General features: G+C 35.3%; 2 protein-coding genes across 2 annotated transcripts; both read right to left on the bottom strand.

Moving 5' to 3' along the window:
- Positions 1-537: 537 nt before the first annotated feature.
- Positions 538-10,668, bottom strand: LOC117321696 (failed axon connections homolog). The gene is made up of 7 exons (XM_033876204.1): positions 10,535-10,668; positions 8,020-8,146; positions 7,144-7,346; positions 3,236-3,313; positions 2,868-2,986; positions 2,226-2,339; positions 538-1,485 (listed from the first exon to the last, which is right to left on the bottom strand). Exons 1-7 carry the CDS (start codon positions 10,663-10,665, stop codon positions 1,475-1,477), a joined length of 783 nt encoding a protein of 260 aa, XP_033732095.1. The 5' UTR covers positions 10,666-10,668; the 3' UTR covers positions 538-1,474.
- Positions 10,669-12,194: 1,526 nt separating this feature from the next.
- On the bottom strand, positions 12,195-21,227 carry LOC117321695 (failed axon connections homolog). Its single transcript, XM_033876203.1, has 7 exons — positions 21,089-21,227; positions 20,625-20,748; positions 15,173-15,375; positions 14,847-14,924; positions 13,733-13,851; positions 13,349-13,465; positions 12,195-12,752 (listed from the first exon to the last, which is right to left on the bottom strand). The coding sequence occupies exons 1-7, from the start codon at positions 21,217-21,219 to the stop codon at positions 12,661-12,663; spliced, it is 864 nt and encodes a 287-aa protein (XP_033732094.1). The 5' UTR covers positions 21,220-21,227; the 3' UTR covers positions 12,195-12,660.
- Between the last annotated feature and the right edge of the window lie 570 nt (positions 21,228-21,797).

Raw genomic sequence — 21,797 nt, 5'->3', positions numbered from 1 at the left:
GACACCCGTCATACAAATCTAATTCATGACGACACCCGTCATACAAATCTAGGTCATGACGACACCCGCTATACAAATCTAGGTCATGACGACACCCGCTATACAAATCTAGGTCATGACGACACCCGCCATACAAATCTAGATCACGACGACACCCGTCATACAAATCTATGTCTCGACGACACACGCAATAAAAATCTATGTCTCTACATACGACACCCGCCATAAAAGTCTAGATCGCAACGACACCCGCCGTACAAATCTAGCTCACGACGACACCCGCCATAAAAATCTAGGCCATGACAACACCCGCTATAGAAATCTGGGCCACAACAACACCTACCATCAAATCTAGGTCAAGTTATGTGGATTTTTATTTTATTATTATTTTATTTAAAAGAAAAACTAGGATAGAAGTAGACTTGTTTCAAATGAGATCACGATGTGGAGTATAAAACATTATGGTCTTCAAGATCGTGCAGCAATACAATCCTTGTATCTTTTATCAGGACTTGTATTTGTCACAAAAAATCATTATACAGAGTAATAAGTCCTTTATATTGAATTAACTGGCACATATAAACAAGGTAGTGAAGCATGTATGACACTTTAAGCTCTAGGATGGAAACTAAATTCATAATAGGGGACAAAGAAATCGTGCTTACCATACAGCTTGTATTAAGTGTAAGCTGAAGCTAATGTTGATGATTAATTCATCATGAAGTTTATTTTGATGGATTCTGCACCATCAATTACACGCATACAATAATAACGGTAATATATATATTTATATGAAAAAGGCAAGTAAATCGCATTTTCCGTTTTCTTTAATGTTGTACACCTTAACCAGAAACATGGGTACTGTCCCTATTACGGAAAACACCAATTTTAAAACTAAGTACATGTAGTGACTAAGTAGTTTTTGAAGGTTGTATACAGGATTTGTGTCCTGATATTATATAAGATTTTTTTTTCATCTTTGCCCTTGTATCGCGAAAATATACAAGAACACATATCCAAAAACTTAATGAGTTCTAAAACTAATCAGAAGCTTTTGAAAATTACTTTTTTTCCATCGAGTGATTTCGGTTTCAGCAGTGAGTCATAAAACCAATCTATTGTTATTTTTATATACATTACAGTAAGTGGAATGGTACATTATAACATTTTTTCCAATCTTATTTTTTTCCCCTAAAAATATCGTGGTGCTCGAGTATATATTGATACATTCAATGGCCGAAAACGAATTGCAGGGTAACTTGAATGAAGTCTCCTCTGGGTTAGCCTCCTGTACATCCTCAGTCACTGCTTACTTGTGACATATTTTTCAATAGGGTTAGGCAAACCCTGACTGAATAACTGTGCTGTTTTGATCTTTATTAGAAGTTCCACTCATTTAGTACAGTCTTTTTGTATACACTCCTCCCAGTCTGGCCAGAACGATTCCTTCATCCGCTCACAGTAGTCACATAGGTTAGGGATATTCTGAAAGTACAACACTCAATTATGCCTAATGTACATGTACAGAACAGTTTCCCACGATATAAAGTTCTTATAATAATTAGATTGAAAGATTTGACATGGCAACATATAGCGATTTCATTTATCACTATTTTCCATGAAAATTCAAGAGTGGAAAATATTGACACGACCTTTTAATAACGTAAATATGTAGATTATGCTTGGAATTTGTATTTATCTTTCTTCGGCAATTATATATTCGAGACGTAACTTGCTATCACTGGACATTTGGACAGTAAGTAGAATCATCCCAGGAGTCGTAAGCAATCTCGCTTAATGTCCATAATGGGAAACATTATGTAAAGCTCTTATCCTTTCCATCCTCATTATACGTATTTGTACATTTATTGATAACGTTTGAGAACAACACTGGTACCAATTAATTTCACCTACAAGGAACTTACATTAACAGCATGACTTAAGAACCTGTATATAAAAAGACAATTAAATGCACCAGATATCGAAACAATGACAATAGGTTTACACAACTTTTTGGAACAGCAAACAAAAGGTATTTATCAACCAACGAGAGATTAAAAAGTGATGGGTAACGTAATGGGATGACCTTTCGTAAATCTTAATTTGCAGTTTGTTGATTCATAAGATCCTAAACAAAGAGGTCTTTCAGTATAGTTCGAAAACTGAATATTGCAAATCTGCAACATAATTACAGTTACATATATATATATACATATATGGGATACCTCTAATAACCGATTCTAATCCACCAAATAACGCCCATCTGAGTTCCGCCAGTATTCCAAATATTGCACAATCGAATTTGCATGCTTTGTCACCAAAGAAGAACTTCTTTGAACCTATGAACAAAGCCAATTCAAACATGACATCCCGGAAATGAAGAAGATCATTGTCGGTTATACTTAAGCGCCACATGCTTCAATACACTCCCGCTGTAAAAATACTATATATCGGTATATACCATACAATCATTTTGTTACGCTTTTTTACTTGCATGTTATATTTCTATCGAGTTTACAATTCGTCCCAATAAGCACCCTGTATTAAAAGTATCTCGATGATGGAAGTAACATCCGTGATTCCATGGATTTCAAGGGATTCAACTGATTCTTGAAACGTTCATTGTGTTTAAACTTTAGCCTTATGCAACCATGCACGGGTACGAATTTAAAAAAAAAGGTTTGTACCCAAGAAAAAAATTGATAGCAGCAAAACACGAAATGAAGTATGTACACACGAACACTTCATGTTATATAGTAGTTTGAAACCACTCTGGCGTTAATATTCTTATCCTTTGATGAGCTTATAGAAAATAATGACGTGATGAATTGAACAAAAAAAAGAAGAAGAAAAAAAGAAACCGTTACCGAGGAAGTTGGACAGCGCCTTGAGATCTTCCGACATAATGTGACGTATTTTCTCCGGTGGGTGACGCCCAATCCCTTGCCCATGCAGCTGCTTCAACAGTCTGCTTTTATATATTGGCCTGTTAATATGACCAGAACAAATACTAAAATAGATATGCATGTACATACCAAAGTTGTATCAACTTATCATTAAGGGCATGTGTGGAAGATTTTGATATACATTGTATTTTGCTTTGTTTTTACCTTGATGAATGCGATAGACATAATTATTTTCTCTTTTTTTTTTTTGCCGATCATGAAACAACTTGCATTTGTTGATAATTAAATTCTGATGGTCTCATAATATAAATGTGTTGGTAAATCTATACCATAAAATACGAGGAGCTCCGGCCTCTCTTAAAACAGTGCAATTGTCATCAAGAATCCATCTGTCTGCTACCATGCACCTGCAAAACAAAAATCTGGAACTATTAAAAATACCTCTACTAGCATCCCCAGATTTAAAATGAAAAATAAAATGCAATAACCAATGTAATGATTAATGCTATACGTATACCTCGTATCTGTTTCCCACTTATCTGTGCAATCTGTTTTGCATTATTATTGTAACTTGACAAAAAAATAAAACAAAAACAAAGACGGTCACTTGAAAAATATACCATACATCATGTGCATGTACGTCGAAAGCAATAAAAAGCAAAATACCAACTATTGTATTTAATCATATGGTTATTTAATGTTTACAGTAGTTCTGTATAAACAAGATGGTTACTGCTTCGGTTCTATTGTAATTCGAATTGACTCCAAACACAGGCAATCTGCTTCTGGTTAGTATTTATAGAAGAATATATATAGCTCCTACTCATAGGTTAAACTGTTCGTGAGTCGGGCACATTCCATCTTCAAACAGAAATAGGTAACGTTTCGTATAACCTACCGATATCATAGATATGGTCCGAAAAGTCCCTTGTTTTCTCCACAAAATGCTTCTCGGAATTCTTCTGCATTTATCATATTGAGAACATTAAGACAGTAAAACTGTGTAAATACATATTCCATCGTGTGTCGGACACATTTAATTTTGATTGTAAGTCGGACACATGATTTACAATATGATATGAGGGGATATGAATTGATTTGTTTGTGTTTATAAACAGGTTAGTACATGTGTACATGCAGCTATATTGTAGTATTATAGAATTGATGTTTAAACGGCAACTTGCGTGCTTTATTTAGAGACGTATGAGAGATCGTTATCATATAAACACCCTTGATTTCATATCGTTAATGCATTATTGAAATGGTTAGAAATATCCCTATTGCATTGTATCTTTCTTTTTCTTTGACGAAATATCCTTCCAATCGGTTCAAATTTCCCACTGTTGATACTACATCAGTAACACGTTTGAAAAGACCGGAAAGATGGCAGCGGATAAAGAAAGATAAATCTAGGTTCAAAAGATTCACACACGGAAGTAAAACCGAAAATGTCTGACTCTAGATCGCGTCCGGCTCACAATCAGTTTACTATACTAATCAATATCAACAAAGTATAACACTCGAAAAGTCGGAAGTGGGGCTGAGATTCGATTCACTTTTAGAATCCTTAAATATCAATGCAAGATTTAAAGACGTAAAAATGGATGAAAAACGGTCGTAAATGCCGACGATGCTTCGACTCTGGGACGGAATTATTCTGTATATTTTGGAGCGCTATGCAAGGGACAATCTGACTGGCCGACAACAAAGAAAGGCAAGTTTATGTTCGACAGTTATTATTTTATATGATTCTTTGATGATGCGTCCATGGTGTGGGTTTCTCGATTATTCCATCATTACTGAATACATTTTAATGGTTTTTGTTGTCGTTTCACAAACTGTGTTAGAGCGAATATCGTTGAAATGGACAGTCCCTATGTCGTTTCCTGATTCAAATCGGTAGCGTGTGTGACCACCCCAGTCATCAGTCGCTACTCTTATCCTCCTCAACATTAACTCAATGAAGAGGTTGATTGCCGCCACTCCTGAATAAGGGCCTACGTGTGTTGAGGGGCGTTATGGGACGTTGACGCGCTTCCTAACCCCTCTGTCTAGTTCGTCTAACAAATGCTCGATTGGGGACATATCTGGACTGTATGTTGGCCAATCGAAAGGTGGAATGTTTTTTTTGTTTTAACAAGAAATTCACGACAAACCATAACAACATGGGACCTCGCCTTGTCCTACTGCAACGTAATGTTACATTGATAGATGTGTGGTCTCAAGACCTGATCCCGATATCTTACTCGATAATCACCAGAGGTGTTTTCACGCCTTGAGATATCCCTGCTCTTACCATAACAAACCCTTCCCCGAATCTGTCGGTTTCCGTTTCGCAAGCGTCAGATTATCGCTCACCACGACGTCGCCCATCTGATTTGTAAAGCATAAATCGAGACTCGTCAGTCAATAACACATGCCTCCAATGGGCCAAACGAAACCGATTAGGTGCATGTGCAAGCAGCCACTGCAGTCGACGTTGGCATCGCCTTTTTGTAAGTTGAGGACCAACATAGGGACGTCATTGCCTTAGATAGAACTCTCACAACCGATTTCTAACCGTTCTAGAACATACTTGCCGACCATGAGTGCCGGCAACTTAACTTGCCGTCTCCGTCGCCATCTGAAATCGGTACGGAGGTGCGAGAGACTTATGCCTCTGTCTTGACGTCGCGCCGTAATGCGTGGGCGTCCGCTCCTAGGACGGTCACCCAATCTCCTTGAGACTATGAAAAGCCCAACTTAATGGGATTTGTTGTCTCATGTACACTATATTGCTTGACTACATGACGTTGCGAATGCCCTTGCATTACTCAGGGCAATATGGTCCTATCCCTATCGAATTTGCTCAGACGCGACATTTCGCTGTGTAATCGCTTTGAAAATAAATGTGTAACTGATCTGTACTATTCCAATGTTGGATTTGTAATGATTTACCAGCACATATGGTACAAGAGTACCCCATCTTCGCTAGCCAAGGTTTCTGATAACGTTAAACTCCACGAATCCTTGGTAGATAGTAGTCATTTCTGGCCCTCTAGTGGGGATTCGAAATTATTTTACGCATGAAATTTTCGACCAATCAAAACGAGCGTAACGCTCGGTAACCGATGTACTTAGTCGGTGTTGTTTACAAACACACATTGAGGCTTGTCTCATTTTGATGAGATATGTGATCGATAAATTCTATCAAAATGTCAAACACTGTGAATGTTTCCCTAAAGATTGTACGTCTCTGTATTAAGGTAAAATGCCATGACATAGTCGACAATTAAAGTATCTCTGTACTAGGGCGCCGCAATTTTTGTTTACTGCGAAACCAAACCTGAATGTAACACGGGATTTGATTGGATGCCCTGGGATTCCAGGGCTCGACAGTTTAAACACGACTCGATCTGCCAAGGGTTCATGGAGTGTAACCTAATCAGAAACCTTGGCCAGAGAAGATGAATAGTAACCTGAATGCACGCTTTCTTGAAAAAAAATCTGCTGAAAGCATGCAGCGTCAAGCGGGGTCACGGTCGACTAAATTGTTACTAAATAACATTTCCACAGTGCATGGAGTAAGCTCGGTGTGAAATTCAATTTAGTTTAGACCACGTGCATAAAAGGTATATTAATAAAACCGATCTTGCGTTTCCTTTTTTCCCGCTAATATTCAATTGTCGACCAATCAATAGCCTACTTCCGTTCCACAGTCGTGCATTGTCTTATCTTTAAGTGCACTTTGTTGTAAGAGTAAGGGCTAATATCCTTTTTTCTATACTAAATAGAAGCAGACGCCTGTGCTCCAAATAACAAGGACATGACTAAGCCGGGGAAAAAGAAACAAAGCCGGATAAATTTCCCAATATACGTTCACCATTACCTCTGTGGCGAAATACATTTCAAATCGACTTCAAAATAATAGCATAGCTCAAATAATTGTGAATTATGTCTTTCAAATTTTCAGCAAAGCAGAGCTTTCGTGGCAGCCATAACAAAAAATTCAAATAATCTTCAGAATATAGTATTAGTATTCCACGTGTCAAGGAAATCAGTTTAGCAAAGCGGCCAATTGGATTCCAATTACTCATCCTTCGATACTTCTGTTTTTGGATTAATCATTTAAATAAATATATTTTGAACAATTTTTGGATGAATTACATTGAAATGTTCCAATGAGGAATAAAAAATGATTTTACTGATACCGCGATTTCCACGTGAGTTATTAAATATAAAGTTGTATGTAACCTACCAGTAAGTGTTTTCCTCGACCATTTTCTGGAAGGCCCTACCGATTCCAATTTGCTCCGGAGACAGTCCCCTGTTGAGGTCGAATTTCTTCTCCTTACTGAGGAACTCGAGGATAAACTCGCTATCTGGAACCTCTTCTCCGTTGTACTCCATGAATGGTATTTTCCCTGTTTTTCGACTTGTGTTTAACAAGTTATGTTCGTTCTAAAACAGTCATTTCAAAATGTACCAGATTGGTGAAGGAGACCATGTAACAAATTCTGCACACAGAATTAGCCATCAAGCGAATGTTCTATTACATCCAGAATCCGTCTAACTGTCCAAAATGGCTATGGATTTTATCGTTTTTACATAGAAATTAATAATGACTTTACCAACAAAAATGATTTAGTTTGTTAACATCACATTTATAACATGAAAACATAAACTGTTAATGATATTGTCTAAAAAATAAGTATTCAGCGATATATTTTCGTTGAATTTGACGCACAATCTGTGATCTAGTGAGGACCGTGTTATTGACAGATCAAGGCTGTCGGCTTCATTCATTTTTTTTATATGAAACCGGATTATAAAGCATTGGTAATATTTGAAATGACAGTGGTATTTAAATGGACAGGGACATCTCAGCCTGAGTGTAAAAAGTTGGCTGGCCAGCTCTCGGTTTTATATTATCTTTTATTTGAATTTAGAAACGTGTACCTGGAGTGAAAACAGCTGTTTATATTCAATTAAAACTTGAAATACACACAATTAATTGAAGTCCTCGTCATCACCTTATAATTAATACATAAATATACATGATAAAAATCATTAAACTATGTAGGAAAAATAATACCTGTTTATCATTTCGTTAGTAATAGCATAATTTACGTACCACGTATGGAATACCCTCCATCCGGAAGAACGTCTCCAGTTTTATAGCAAAGGGGGTGAGGCTGGGCACACACGGACCACGGCCTAACTGATGGATAATGATGGTGTCCTTAGGGTACACCTTCTTACTAAAGAAATAAGATACATTCTGTTTACACGAAATTTCTCAATAACATATGGATATACATTATAAAATGGATATTTCTTCGTAATAACCTTGAATAATGATCTAGTACATTGCTTTTGCCAGATTTGTTGGACTTCAACCAAGGACTATGCCAGACAAATATAACCGATCCTAGGCCTTTGGCTTTGCTTGTTGTGCAAAAGTTGACGGCGGACGGACGACGAACACCGTATCACGGCCAAATCATAATCGCCCTTCAGGAAGGCGAGCTAAAGTGCCCATAAAGCTCACTTAATTTGCTGCTCTCTTTGAAGATCAATTACAATTCATGTGAATTCCAAAGCTGATTAATGTTATGGACGTCGAATTTAAATCCAAACCCTTTATTTTCAGTAACTGTCGCATGTCGCACTGAGGATTGTTATATATTTGACCTATGTTACTTTTTAAAATGCATCAATTTAATTCATGTGAGAAAACAAAAACCATTATATTGGCCTGATATGAATATCCTAGCTCTATTGTTTACTTAGAAGTCGTTTAAGATTTTGAATATTCTCACAAACGTTTATGTCGTTTCATTTCATTTCCCACTAGAAAACAGGAAATCGGAGAGGGTCGAAAAGAATAAACAGCATAGTCCCTCATCTCGGCATGCTACTGGCCCAATATCATGATTAAATGCCCTTTTTTCACCGAGAAAAAAAATCGTTTATAAGATTCACATTTGACAACATTGATCCTACAAAAATCACGTAAATGCAATTCATTTAAACAGAACTTGGTAGCCCTTCATTCCTCAGTCCTCATATCATGACACGGAGCCGCTTGGTTACTGGGAAGAATTAGCGCATGCATATATTAAATCATTTGACATTTGTGATATTTGACGTAGGCGAGGGTCATACTGTACACACTCAACCAGCATATTACTAATCCAATATCAATATCACTGCATATTACTAATCCAATATCAATATCACTGCATATTACTAATCCAATATCAATATCATTGGTCTCTTAATTCATTATTGGAATTAAGACGTTTAAATATTTAAATTTGGCCTCGATGACCCTGAAATTTATAGAAACAGGTCTATTAACATAAGCCTGTGCGTCTTGGTTATTGAGAAGTCACTTTAAGTTTTTACACATTTGACTCGTATGACGTTGGACGTTGGTCAATGTCATTTATTTGAACAAACCAGTTGGTAGCTATTTATCTCCGAATACCAGTCTCATAACATTGGTCATTTTGATTATTAATAAGACGTTTAATGTTTCTAAACCGTTGCCCCACGTGATCTTGGTCAAGGTGGTATCTTTTAAAACAGGTTGTAATTCTTCATTCCATTTTGCTATTTGCAAAATATCATGACCTTTCACCCTGGACATCTTCGTTATTGACAAAAAATCTTTTAAATAAATATATTAACACAATTTAACCCGGTGTTCTTGAAAGGTTCACAAAGTTAATTAATATCACTTCACTGTCGGTTATGGAGAAGTCATTTTAAAGATTTTAACACAGTAAGTTTGAAAGCAAATCAATGTCATTCATGTGTTTGCTTTCTAAATGCTTATGTAGCCCTTCGTCACAGCACGACCCTAGATCTATTGGTTATTGAGAAGAAGATGTTTAAAAAGAAATGTTGACGCTGAGTGGACGAAGGTTTGATTAATGTACTGTCTGTCGACCACGTTATGACCCTGACATTGCCTAGTATATAAACAGACCGGAAAACGCAGTGAACCGCGGCAATCACGTAGGCAAGCACACTCATCCCTAACCTGTGACTTTTATTTGATCCATTTTGATAGCCTGCTGTGTCGCGAAGTGTGGCAAAAGATAATCAAAACAAATAAGTGGCGTGGTAAAACCGGCAGTATGTATGGATGGGGAATTGTAGCTCGGCATAACATCAACATGGGATAGTACGTGCGCCATGCGGGTCTTTAAAACATTTAACTATTTGGGTTGGTACGGTACGTCTGATAAGATTAATGTAATCATCATCACGGTTCACACACGTGTGGATTTACCTATTTACTATATTATACTATCGATACGTGTTGCCACATATACTCTCATGTAGCTGTTTCAATATGTCTGACTAGGGATACATGTTTGTCATTGGTCGGACTTGTATGATATTTTTCTGAACTTGATCTTTAGCATCATAGCACCACAAAGCTTGGTAAATGCAAACAATGTCTGCATTTAGGCCGTGAACAATCGCCATGTGCAATTATAAGTTGTCGACATATTGATAACATGTACACGGTAAATGGGTTCGTTTGTGATCATAAGTAACACATAACAGTCACATAGCTACAACGCTAGCCTAAATGGCTCTCTTATCAAGGGCATATACATATATAATTATACCTGTAGGTTAGATAGGTCCAAAGTCCCTTCCATGCCGCTGTCAGTACCAACCCCGATACCACGGTAGTGCCAACAAGCTTCACACTCATTGGAATGTCTGCCATCACTTCTGTTACTTTAGACAGCGCCATATTGGATGTGTGATGTATTCGTGAATTTCTCCCAGTGTACATTGCGCTCCGTAAATACAGCTAAAATAACACCGCTATAAACGACAGACGCCGTTTATGTACCAACTTATCAGGTTAAATCCTGATTTATTCTTTTCAACTCTTCATATTGAATATTTTATTTTAGCAGTATATCACAAATATGGCCATTTCTGCGAATATATGTGCCCGAAGAAGTTTGACAGAGATTGTGATTGGGAGATTCTAGCTACTGCTCCGCACCGTTGGGATACGCCATGGCGAAATCTAGATACACAACTAGCTATTTGATTGGTGTTAGATAATTTCAAGGAACGTCAACCAAATTCAAAGCAGCAATTCTATCTAATAGTATGTCGAACCCGAGATTCATTCGATGTACATCAAAGGACCAAACTTATCTTTTTGTTTTATCCACCAGGTGGCTGTGACTGAGTCTCTGATTTCAGATTGTCTACGTGATATATTCAAGAGGGGGCGGGGTATCCCTGGAGTATCGAAGATGTGAACATAACACCTGTAGTATCGTGGGGTGCAGAGAGCGAAAACGAACGTATCCCTTGAAGTATTGACGACAAAATTCATGTGTATTGAATTAGAGAATTTTGAGAGGAATGATTTCGTGAAATATTTTGAAATTCGCACGTTTTGTCCTCCTTCGCTTCTCCCAATGGCCTACATATAACAACGCCACCATATTGCCGGAAAAGGACAACGTGAAAGAAAACAGGGGACAGGTCGAGAAACGTTTAAACATGTCCGATACTATAAAGTAATATCATATTCTAACACTAGTATAAAACCTATACTATTAAAGTAAACGAAACTACTGGTCTATGTATTACACACATATATTATTATATATATGTTCGGTAATGTGGTTCATTGAGAAGGTTGACAGGCTTTCACTAATTAATCTAAACCTATTCTAATATTCTTAATAATTGTTTCAATTTGTTTGATATTTTTTCCAAATTTCCGATCGCCAACAGTGATAAAATCATTGACTTACGTATGTCAGTGATAAACTCTGAATATTAAGTTTTATGGACATGTATATATGGTTAGGGTTAGGGTTAATGCTCGTGTCTTTTCAAAATTAGAAACTTAACCAACTCGAGTTGGATAAAAAAAAATGATAAACAATCTCCACTCGTTGTGGAACCTCTATTTATTATACATCTACGGAGTTCATACGGCTTGTGTTGTTGATAGGGTGTGATAATTAGATTAAATACGGCCTGTGGTATTGATAAAGAGTGACAATTATATTATATACGGCTTATGCTATTGATAGTGGTGATAATTATATTAAATAAAGCTTGTGTTACAGTGTATTGATAGGGGATGCAAGTTTGTCTAGCCCTGTGGTTTCAAAAGGCTAGTTTTTTTTACAAGACCAGACACGGGTTTAACCTTGTGTACTCATATTTGGTTAAGTAATCGTCTTTTGCATCCTCTATTTTCCATTGCTCTTCTTTCGTGTCAAATGATTAATTAAAATCTTCGCATGAATTATCAACGGTCGATTTTATTTTTCACCTTATGAGCATGCAAACATTCTGACATTAACTTTTCCGCTATCAAAGACATTAACACAACGTTGATACCCGTAGGCTATCCAGCAGGAATAAGAGTTCTCGTCAATATGAACTACAGAATGGTACTGCTCAAACAACCAGTACAATGAAACATCTGACAAGTATTCCCACATGGACAACCTCTAATTTGAGAAGTGGATACTATTGTGCGACGTGATGTCTTGTGCCTCCAGTGACACCAATATCATACGTTTGACAACAACAAATGTACACAAACAAGACTGTTTACTCTTAAATCACGAACAAATTACAATATTGAATTTTAAGTATTTAAACATAGCTCTTGACAGGACACTGAACAATCTCAAACCTGTCTTATTAAAATATCATGGGGCAGTTTTTTCCCACATACGAGTGGCCGATTGAGAACTCTTGACTATCTAGTACCGCTTCTCTGTATACACTTTTCCCAGTCTGGCCAGAAAGTCTCCTTCATCCGTTCACAGTAGTCACATAGGTTTGGATACTCTGTAAGTTCACAACATAATGTAAGGCCATTAGATATATATTTTTTTGTACTTGATTTTCATTTGTTATAGTCCACTATTAAAACGTTATATAAAGAAACTAAATGGGACATTTACAGAGTTCCTTAAACAGTTGCGAACAATTGGGATGGATGCTGTTGGTACTGAACATCGAATGTACATTTCAGTCTATTTTTTATAATTGAAACGTCTTAATGACCTATTGATACATCTACAAAGGATTAAACACCTCGAAACAATGCACTACACTTGTTCATGAATACACAAACCATTGCACGGGACTTTGACTTTTCAGTTACAATAAAGTCAGACTCGAATCTTTTGTCCAATAGTCAGCAGTTACGTCATTAGTTTACATTCGTATATATTAATTAAAACCATTCTTCGGTACTGCAATTCATAGAACCAATATCACATTCGTTTAAACAAAGTATAAATTAGCAGAGATCTTAGTTTCCCGACAGGGGGTACCAATGTTAAGGATTCGACTACACAGAAAAGAAAAATGGCGAGTACACAAAAATAAATCAGAATGATACAAAATACACATTAAAATCACGGAAGGCTAATGCCTACCTTTTATGACAGAAGTTCCAAAGCCTCCAAATGACGCCCATCTGATTTCCGCCAGAATCCCAAAGATAGCACAGTCAAATTTGCACGCTTTCTCGCCGAACAGGAATTTCTTCGATCCTGAATTATCAATAAAAAGGGACACATCCCTCTCAGTTTAAACCGAGTCAACGAATCAATACAATATATTCAACATGTCCATGGATATCATCTTGTTAAAACTTAGCTGACTGACACGCGATCAAACTATAAAGACAAAGATGTAGAAGAACTTGTTGAACAAACCTTTATTTACAAGAATTAGAAAAATCATCTCGGAAAATCTGGGAATTTTGTATAGTAAGTATAAAGGCACTACATGCTACAAGGCATTTCGATAGAACTCACCAAGGTAGAAGGACAGAGACTTGAGAACCTCTGACATGATGTAACGTATTTCCTCTGGCGAATATCGTCCTATGCCATGCTGATATAGCATCTTTCGTGCACTTCTCTTCAATAAACGCCTAACAATAACAAGATATCGTATAGGCGTTGACCTTTCTTGTAAGCCACACTACATGCGTAATACAAGGAATCCAAATGAAATTGAAGAAATATCCATGAAGAATTTTCTGATTAATAGTGATAACAAACTTTAACTAACAAACTTAAACATTATAATTATCTAGTCAGGGGGCCAAGGGAAACCTACATGAGGATTTTGATAAAGATCCATGAAGAACTCTGAAACTCGAAATAGATTACATAACTTCTACCTGCAAAATTAAAAAAAAACCTGACTGCTATCTTTTCTCAGGTTGGTTACAAAATATAACGTACAAAGGGGAAACTATTGGTAAGAAATACAAAGATTAATGAAGGGTTTTCTGAGAAATACCGACAAACATCAACTGTCAAAACACAAAATGGCAATATGTCGGCCATCTGGAGTTCTGAGCAGCTCTAGATTTAAATATGCTCAACTAAGCCCAAAGGGCAATCTAACAGGCAATTTGACAATGATCGATCTAGTGCTTCTCCAGAAATAGTGACAAGAAATGGTTAAAAACGAACGGACGAATAGCGATTTAATTAGCCCACTATCTGATGAGATTTGCCACATCAGGTCATACGTCATATTGGTACTTTGACAAAGGCATACGTCGTTATATCAACATAACTATTTCATGCGTCTTATTACTAATGTTACTAAGTCATGCGTCTTATTAGCAATGTAACTAAGTCATATGTCTTATTATCAATATAACTAAGTCATATGTCTTATTATCAATGTTACTAAGTCATTGCGTCGTATTATCAATATAACTAAGTCATATGTCATAAGATTAATGTATTAATGACTTCCATCATTAACCTCGTCCTATACATTGTAGATCAAACTCCTCTAGTGCCAGAAGCCAATCTTCCACAATCAATAGGCTTTTTTATTTTAAATTTGTCTCCCATTTGTTCCTCATTTCAAACTGATTTATTATAACGACATGGAAATAGTGGTTACGTCATCAGCGAAGAAATGCCAAACACTTCCCATCCTCCATTGGTATTGTCAAGAACCCATCGATCTATCACAAAGCACCTGCAAAATCAGACATACATCCTTTAGATATCATTAAAACATTAAATGTTAACGAACCACTAACGCTGTCCATTATGTAAGCTAATAAACAAAATATAAACATAACAACGGCGTCTAAAGTGTAAACATACAAAACAAATATAAATTGGCTTTTTAAGTTCATGATACGGCATCAAGTCACATGTTTCCTAAAAACTTAACGGAAGTGAAAAAAAACTTGAAAACAAACTGACCAAATTATTACCTACCAGTACGTATTTTCCTCGGCCATTTTCTGGAAGGCCCTGCCGATTCCGATCTGTTCTTCAGTGAGTCCCCTGTTAAGGTCAAAGTTCTTCTCCTTACTGAGAAACTCCAGGATAAACTCGCTATCTGGAATCTCTTCTCCATTGTACTCCAAAAATGGAATTTTCCCTGTTTTCTTACTTCGTCTGTACCAGCTATGTTCTACCTACAAATGTACAATGTATGTTAGTTGTTCATAATAAACCTTGCGGTACAAGTATGTGCATATTAAGTGTTATTTACTGCTAGTGTGGCAATATTCCTAGTCGACAACGCAATTTTGGGTTTAGAGGAATTCATAAAACCAACCCTAAAGCGTCTTTAATCGGCAAAATCTCGAATTTAAGTTTTTCAAATTGTATTAAGTAATAATTATAATTAATGTACGTCCAATAATCAAACTAATCCTGTAATATACCACAATGTTTCTCTGGAAATTATTAATAATTTGCTGTAAACTCTAACATTTTCTTCTGTAGAATTACCTTGCGGATGATGAATGTTAGTTGGAATATCCATAAGTCACACAAATCATCAAACCCTAAATATAGCCATGCTGTTTTGCTCAACAGTGTCCAAAACACACAAAAAGAGGATATGTTTGGCCGGATTTGACTTTATAAGTATAAACAGTTTTTTTTGTTATGATTGTGAATTGAAAATGGTAATAATAATGAAAACAATACTACACAAATATGGCATAAAGGGAGACATCTTTGTAACAAAATGATGTGACAAAAACTGTACCATCATAGCATGGAATGTCGTAATCCAATACCATGACCAGAGCTGACCCGAACAGCAAAGGTTTGATGACATCGTCACAACAAGTCTCAACATCCATTAATCACCTCTGAGGACAAACTATAAGGTAAGTATCGGGTTGTTCCTTGGGGCAAACAAAATCAAATGTACCCTGTATAATGTCGCCATTTCCTTTTTTCGAGAAAAACAACTGAATGATGGAAAATATCGCAATTATCTGATAGTTGTGTAAAAGGTTTGCCGATAGATTCGTCGATGTTTACAATTGATTGTCCTATATCTCTATAACAAACCCCATCAGCGTTTACAAGTTTCAGAGTTTCTTTCACTCGAAAAGTTGAGGTAGATACATTGACAATGTTAGTGCAGATAATTCGTTATTGGAAAGTTTATTAAAGACAACAGTTATATTCGTGAAATTATTTTGCAGGCCTCATATCAATATAGATAAATATGGATCATCCAGTAGCCAAAGACATTCCGGGCAATTAATTGGCAGGCTATGTGATGACAGTGTTATCAGGATACCATCTATCGAACTCGATAAGCTTTATGTGATGTGAAAAAAAACTGTAACATTTCATTTTGCCAGGTTCTTGACGGCCATCGTACTTATGTGTACGTCTGTACTAAACCGTAAACGTGAGTTGGAACTTTCTTACTTACCATGGTCCACATAACAAAAAAAACGCATTATATGACAGCCCTAGCTAGCTTCCCAGGTACACATATATATATTAACTCGACCAACTGTACAAACAGGCTATTTCTCAATTTACATAATATACATACTAGGACGTGTGTTTACGGAACATTGTATACAATGTGTACGTGTGCAGCCTACCACAAGGTAAGTTTATAAGTTTATTAGGTTTTTGACATTCTTAACGCACATAAATATATATCTTCTTTAACTTTTACACTTCAAAAGCTACATATGTATGTAAAAATAGGAACACCAAAACAACATTGGTGATTTATTTCAATATTGTATCACTGAACATCTTTAGTGGATAAGTGTGTAACAATATTACCCACAATTAATGCACCAGGAATATGCAAAATACAGACAATTTTAATTTTTTGAAAATCACGCAATGCACAGGTAAATCCCAATTTTAACTTAGTCCTTTTAAATACAGCTTACCTATCTGCTAAAAATAACTGCTTAATCTTCTTTTGTTTTCCTTTAACGCTTTTAAACAAACTCACACTAAGATCAAATTAAAACTCTTTTATTGCACTGAAAAGCAGGGGCCACAGCATAAGCTCCGCTGGGCTTCGTCCGTCGAGCTAAACATTATCAAGTCATTTCTGTCTTGAAAGCTATGAAAAATAATAAAAGCCCAGGCTCTGATGGGTTCACTGTGGAATTTTTTAAATGCTTCTGGAAACAGTTAGGTACTTTTATAGTCAGATCAATTAATTATAGGTTCAATCAGGGTCAATTATCAATTACACAAAGACAGGGCATAATAACATGTATACCTAAGGGAGATAAGCCTCGACAATATCTTAAAAACTGGAGACCAATTTCTTTACTCAATATTATTTATAAAATTGCATCAGGATCAATAGCTAACCGAATAAAAATAGTTTTGAACAAATTAATTCATACTGATCAAACGGGTTTCATCTCAGGACGTTATATTGAGGAAAACACTCGAATTGTTTATGATATTATGCAATATGCAGAAGATAAAAATATACCTGGAATGTTGTTGATTATTGATTTTGAAAAGGCTTTTGACTCTGTTTCTTGGAAGTTTATTGATAAAGTTCTCGATTTTTTTAAATTTGGGGAAGATATTAAGAAATTGGTGAAGGTTCTACAAAACAATTCAAGCTCAGCGATTAATCAAGGGGGAAATCTGTCTCCATTTTTTGAAATAGAGAGAGGCTGTAGGCAGGGGGACCCAATTGTACCATATATATTTATAATATGTGCTGAAATCTTAGCTATTAGAATAAGGAACAATAATAATATAAAAGGTATTGATGTTGATAATATTCCTATTTTACTGTCTCAATATGCTGATGACACTTCACTGATCTTGGATGGAACAGAGGAATCCCTTAAAGAATCTATTGATGAATTAAAATCTTTTGCAAAAATATCAGGATTGAAAATAAATGTATCTAAAACCCAGGCTATTTGGATTGGAAGCAAAAAATATAGTGATGAAGTTGTCTACCCTGAACTGAATCTACAGTGGGGAAATCAAACATTTACACTTTTAGGAATCAAATTTCATGTTGACCTTCATCGAATACCTAAACTAAATTATGATAAGAAATTAGTAAAGTTAAAGGCACTTATTAGAATTTGGGAACGACGAGTCTTAACTCTAATCGGTAGAATTCATATTATAAAGGCTTTATTAATTTCTCAGTTCAATCATCTCTTTATCTCTTTGCCAAATCCAGATGAGAATTTCTTGAAAAAATTAAACACAGAACTGTATTGTTTTCTTTGGAAAAGTAAAATAGATAAGGTGAAAAGAGATGTAACTATTAAAAAATACATTGATGGGGGGCTAAAAATGTTACATGTGAAGTCATTCATTGAATCTTTGAAGCTAACATGGTTAAGGAGACTTTTTACAAGTTCAAGTAAATGGCAGTTAATTCTTAGATCTTTTGTTGATGATCACCTTATGGCTAACTGTGGGATGGAATATATCTCAATATGTCACAATAAATGTAAAAATCTATTCTGGAAAGATGTCTTTAAAGCATGGATAAAACTATCTAATAAAAACTACTTATATAAATCCCCAGATATGTTGGCTAAAACACCAATTTGGTATAATAAATTAATTAAAGTAGATAATCAGAATATTTTTTATCAAGATTGGTACAATAAAGGAATTATTGTAATTAGTGACTTAATAAACAAAAACAATAATTCATTTTACTCCTTCGAAGAATTTCAACGGGTCTTTGATATTAATACAAACATCCTTAAATATCGAGGACTTATCTCAGCTATTAGAAAACATATTCAGAAACAGGAATTATCATCTCCTATCAACCCATTTATACCAATTGATATGGAAATTCTTTTTCGCAGTAAAAAGGGAACAAAAGACTTTTACTATTTACTCAGTAAAAATAACATAATATCCCCTGGAAGAAAAAAATGGGATATCTTCAACTTTGATAATGAAACATGGAGGAAAATATACAAATTGCCATTTTATATAACCAAAAATTCAAAACTACAGTGGCTACAATATAGAATTAATCAACACATCTTAACAACAAATTCATTTCTATTTAAGGCAGGAATAGCAGAAAATCCGTATTGCTACTGGTGCAAAACTGATATTGAAACAATAGAACATACACTTTGGGAATGTGATAAGGTGCAAGTTATGTTACAAAATTTTGAGTTTTTATTAGATTCTTTAATGATACCTTTCGCATATAATAAGGAAACTTTTATTTTTGGATTATATAATCAAGATGGAATAAGAACACCAATAGACAGTACAATCATTTTAATTATTAAACAGTATATTTATTCAACAAGGTGCCTACAAATGAATTTATCTTTGACTGGTCTCAAAAAAACTATTAAAGATCATTATGTTACACAAAAATATATTGCAATGGGTAAAGGGGACAAGTATAAGGAAAATTTTCAAAATGAATGGAAATAATGGCAAAAATTACTTAATATCTCTTAGAACTTCAATTTGCTGATTATTGTCCTTAGATTCTTGTTTACTGCTATACTTTGTAATGTTATATGTAACCAAAGTTAATACATATTATTGTCTCTATAAGATTTCAAAATAAAATTTTATTGCTATAATCATATGTGGTGACACTTGCTGACGACAATACATGTTTAAATCCTCTTGTCTTTCCCTTGCCAGTCTTCATTCATATACAGTAAAGCTGGTCTAATTATAAGTCAGACCTAAATTGTCTTACCAGCAATTCTGTTTATCCTGGGTATATCTGGGTTAGACTACAGACCATACTGTAAATATTTGATTTTCTAACACCTCTCTCTGTCTCTCTCTCCTTCTCTCTCTGTCTCTATGTCTGTCTTTGTTACTATATATATGTCTTTGTCCATGTTTCTTGTTTCGTTCCTATTGCTTTATTGTTATGATTTTTCTGTTTGCTCTACACCTTCTCTTCTGCTTTCTTCCTTTCTTTAAATACAGTGGGAAAGTAACATTAAGAAAATTCATCAAAAGTAAATGATTTTATGAATCTGGATTAAGATGTGTGTATTTGTGTTGGATCATCTACAATTCTATGGTGCTGTAATAATGATTATTCTGAATACAATTGTATACTATGTACACTGTATGAAAATCTCTGAAAAAATAAAACAAATACAAAAAAAAAAGTCATTTCTGTCAAATTACACCATAGAAGGGATTTATAAGCTGCTAAAATGTCACTGATATCACTTGATTCGTTATTTAGACGACCCTTGAATGTCAACAAAATGGGAGCGATAAAGCACTATCTGTACGTGTGTGGTTTACCTACCAATTTACATCTGTATCTGAGAAGGATACTGATTAACAAATTCGAAAATTCCAAAATAAATCATATAATTCTACACAGATATATACTATCAATATAATTCTATATTAAAATACTTCCGAAAATTGTAAAAGTTACCTCGTAAGGAATACCCTCCATCCGGAAATACGTCTCTAATTTAATCGCAAAAGGCGTAAGACTTGGCACATATGGACCACGGCCCATCTGGTGGATAACAATGGTATCTTTTGGATATAGTTTCCTGTTCGATAAATAAACGCAATTAACACAACAAAGTATTGTCAACATCTACAGGAGAACATCATTATAGAGTAGACCAATATAAGCATTGTTAGCTTTTGCAGGTAGTCTTTATCTAATTTATTAGCTGGCATTTCATTTAGATCGTGAAAACATAATGATTAGTTTCAGCTTACTATGTTTCAGTTAGCCTGTCATCTAACTTATTGCAGTTCTTGTGATGCATGGGGTAAAAAAATGCCATGGCATGTGTTTGTTTGGGTGTACATTGTATATGTGTTACACTTTGCTGATAAAAGATATACTAAACAACATTCCAGATCTTTCTATATGAGATATACCTGTTGGTTTGACGCGCTTTACGCACCGTCCAAACAGTCGCCAACACCACCCCTGCGAAAACTGCGCCGCCTACAGTCTTAACACTCACAGGGAGGTCTGCAATCATATCCGTCACTTTCGACAGCGCCATGTTGTAAATAAGGTCATAATCTGGGCCGTCAGGTCAGCCAAGTCGTATAACTGGGAAAGGGTATGTGTGGTGTATGTATTTACACAGGGAACTTCAATTATGCAGATGTACGTATTGTAAGTAATTAAAAAATATTTTATTAAGTATCTATAATTAAACAACAGAAGCATAAATCTCTAAAAGATAAACACATATATATCTAATGCTGCGTGTCTATGAATTCATTATTTAAGAAATAACACAACTAGATATTTTTCTCTTTCTTATAACTATTGACTCCATCCCCTCATTTACACATTTGTTGTTAAACTGACGTAATATTTATACACAAATTAAAATTTGACGTTATCGCTACTTGCAAAATGATGATATTGTATAGGTGTAATGACAAATAAGAACACACGGGTTCTCAAAAGACAGTAATCCTGACATTTTTACGATAGTCAAGCTGTTACGTCTTATAGTGATTAATATGCCCATAAGCAACAACCAATTACTGCCTAAAATTCTAGCTGACCCATAAAACTGGACACTTTAATGCACTTTACTGTAAATAACCCAAATTTTAAGGTGTTTTG

The sequence above is a fragment of the Pecten maximus genome, chromosome 2, assembly GCF_902652985.1.
Source record: "Pecten maximus chromosome 2, xPecMax1.1, whole genome shotgun sequence".
NCBI classification, from domain to species: domain Eukaryota; kingdom Metazoa; phylum Mollusca; class Bivalvia; order Pectinida; family Pectinidae; genus Pecten; species Pecten maximus.
Note: the sequence above shows the minus strand (reverse complement) of the source record. Positions and strands in the feature narration are given on the sequence as shown.

Coding starts and splice junctions, on each gene's coding strand:
- LOC117321696 (XM_033876204.1), bottom strand. CDS start 10,665: ATGGCGCTGTCTAAAGTAACAGAAGTGATGGCAGACATTCCAATGAGT. Junction 8,147..10,534: donor TGGACCTATCTAACCTACAG/GTATAATTATAT, acceptor TTATTTCTTTAG/TAAGAAGGTGTACCCTAAGG. Junction 2,987..3,235: donor GGAGCTCCTCGTATTTTATG/GTATAGATTTAC, acceptor TCATATTAACAG/GCCAATATATAAAAGCAGAC.
- LOC117321695 (XM_033876203.1), bottom strand. CDS start 21,219: ATGGCGCTGTCGAAAGTGACGGATATGATTGCAGACCTCCCTGTGAGT. Junction 14,925..15,172: donor GCCGAGGAAAATACGTACTG/GTAGGTAATAAT, acceptor CTGATTTTGCAG/GTGCTTTGTGATAGATCGAT. Junction 12,753..13,348: donor TGGAACTTCTGTCATAAAAG/GTAGGCATTAGC, acceptor GTGAACTTACAG/AGTATCCAAACCTATGTGAC.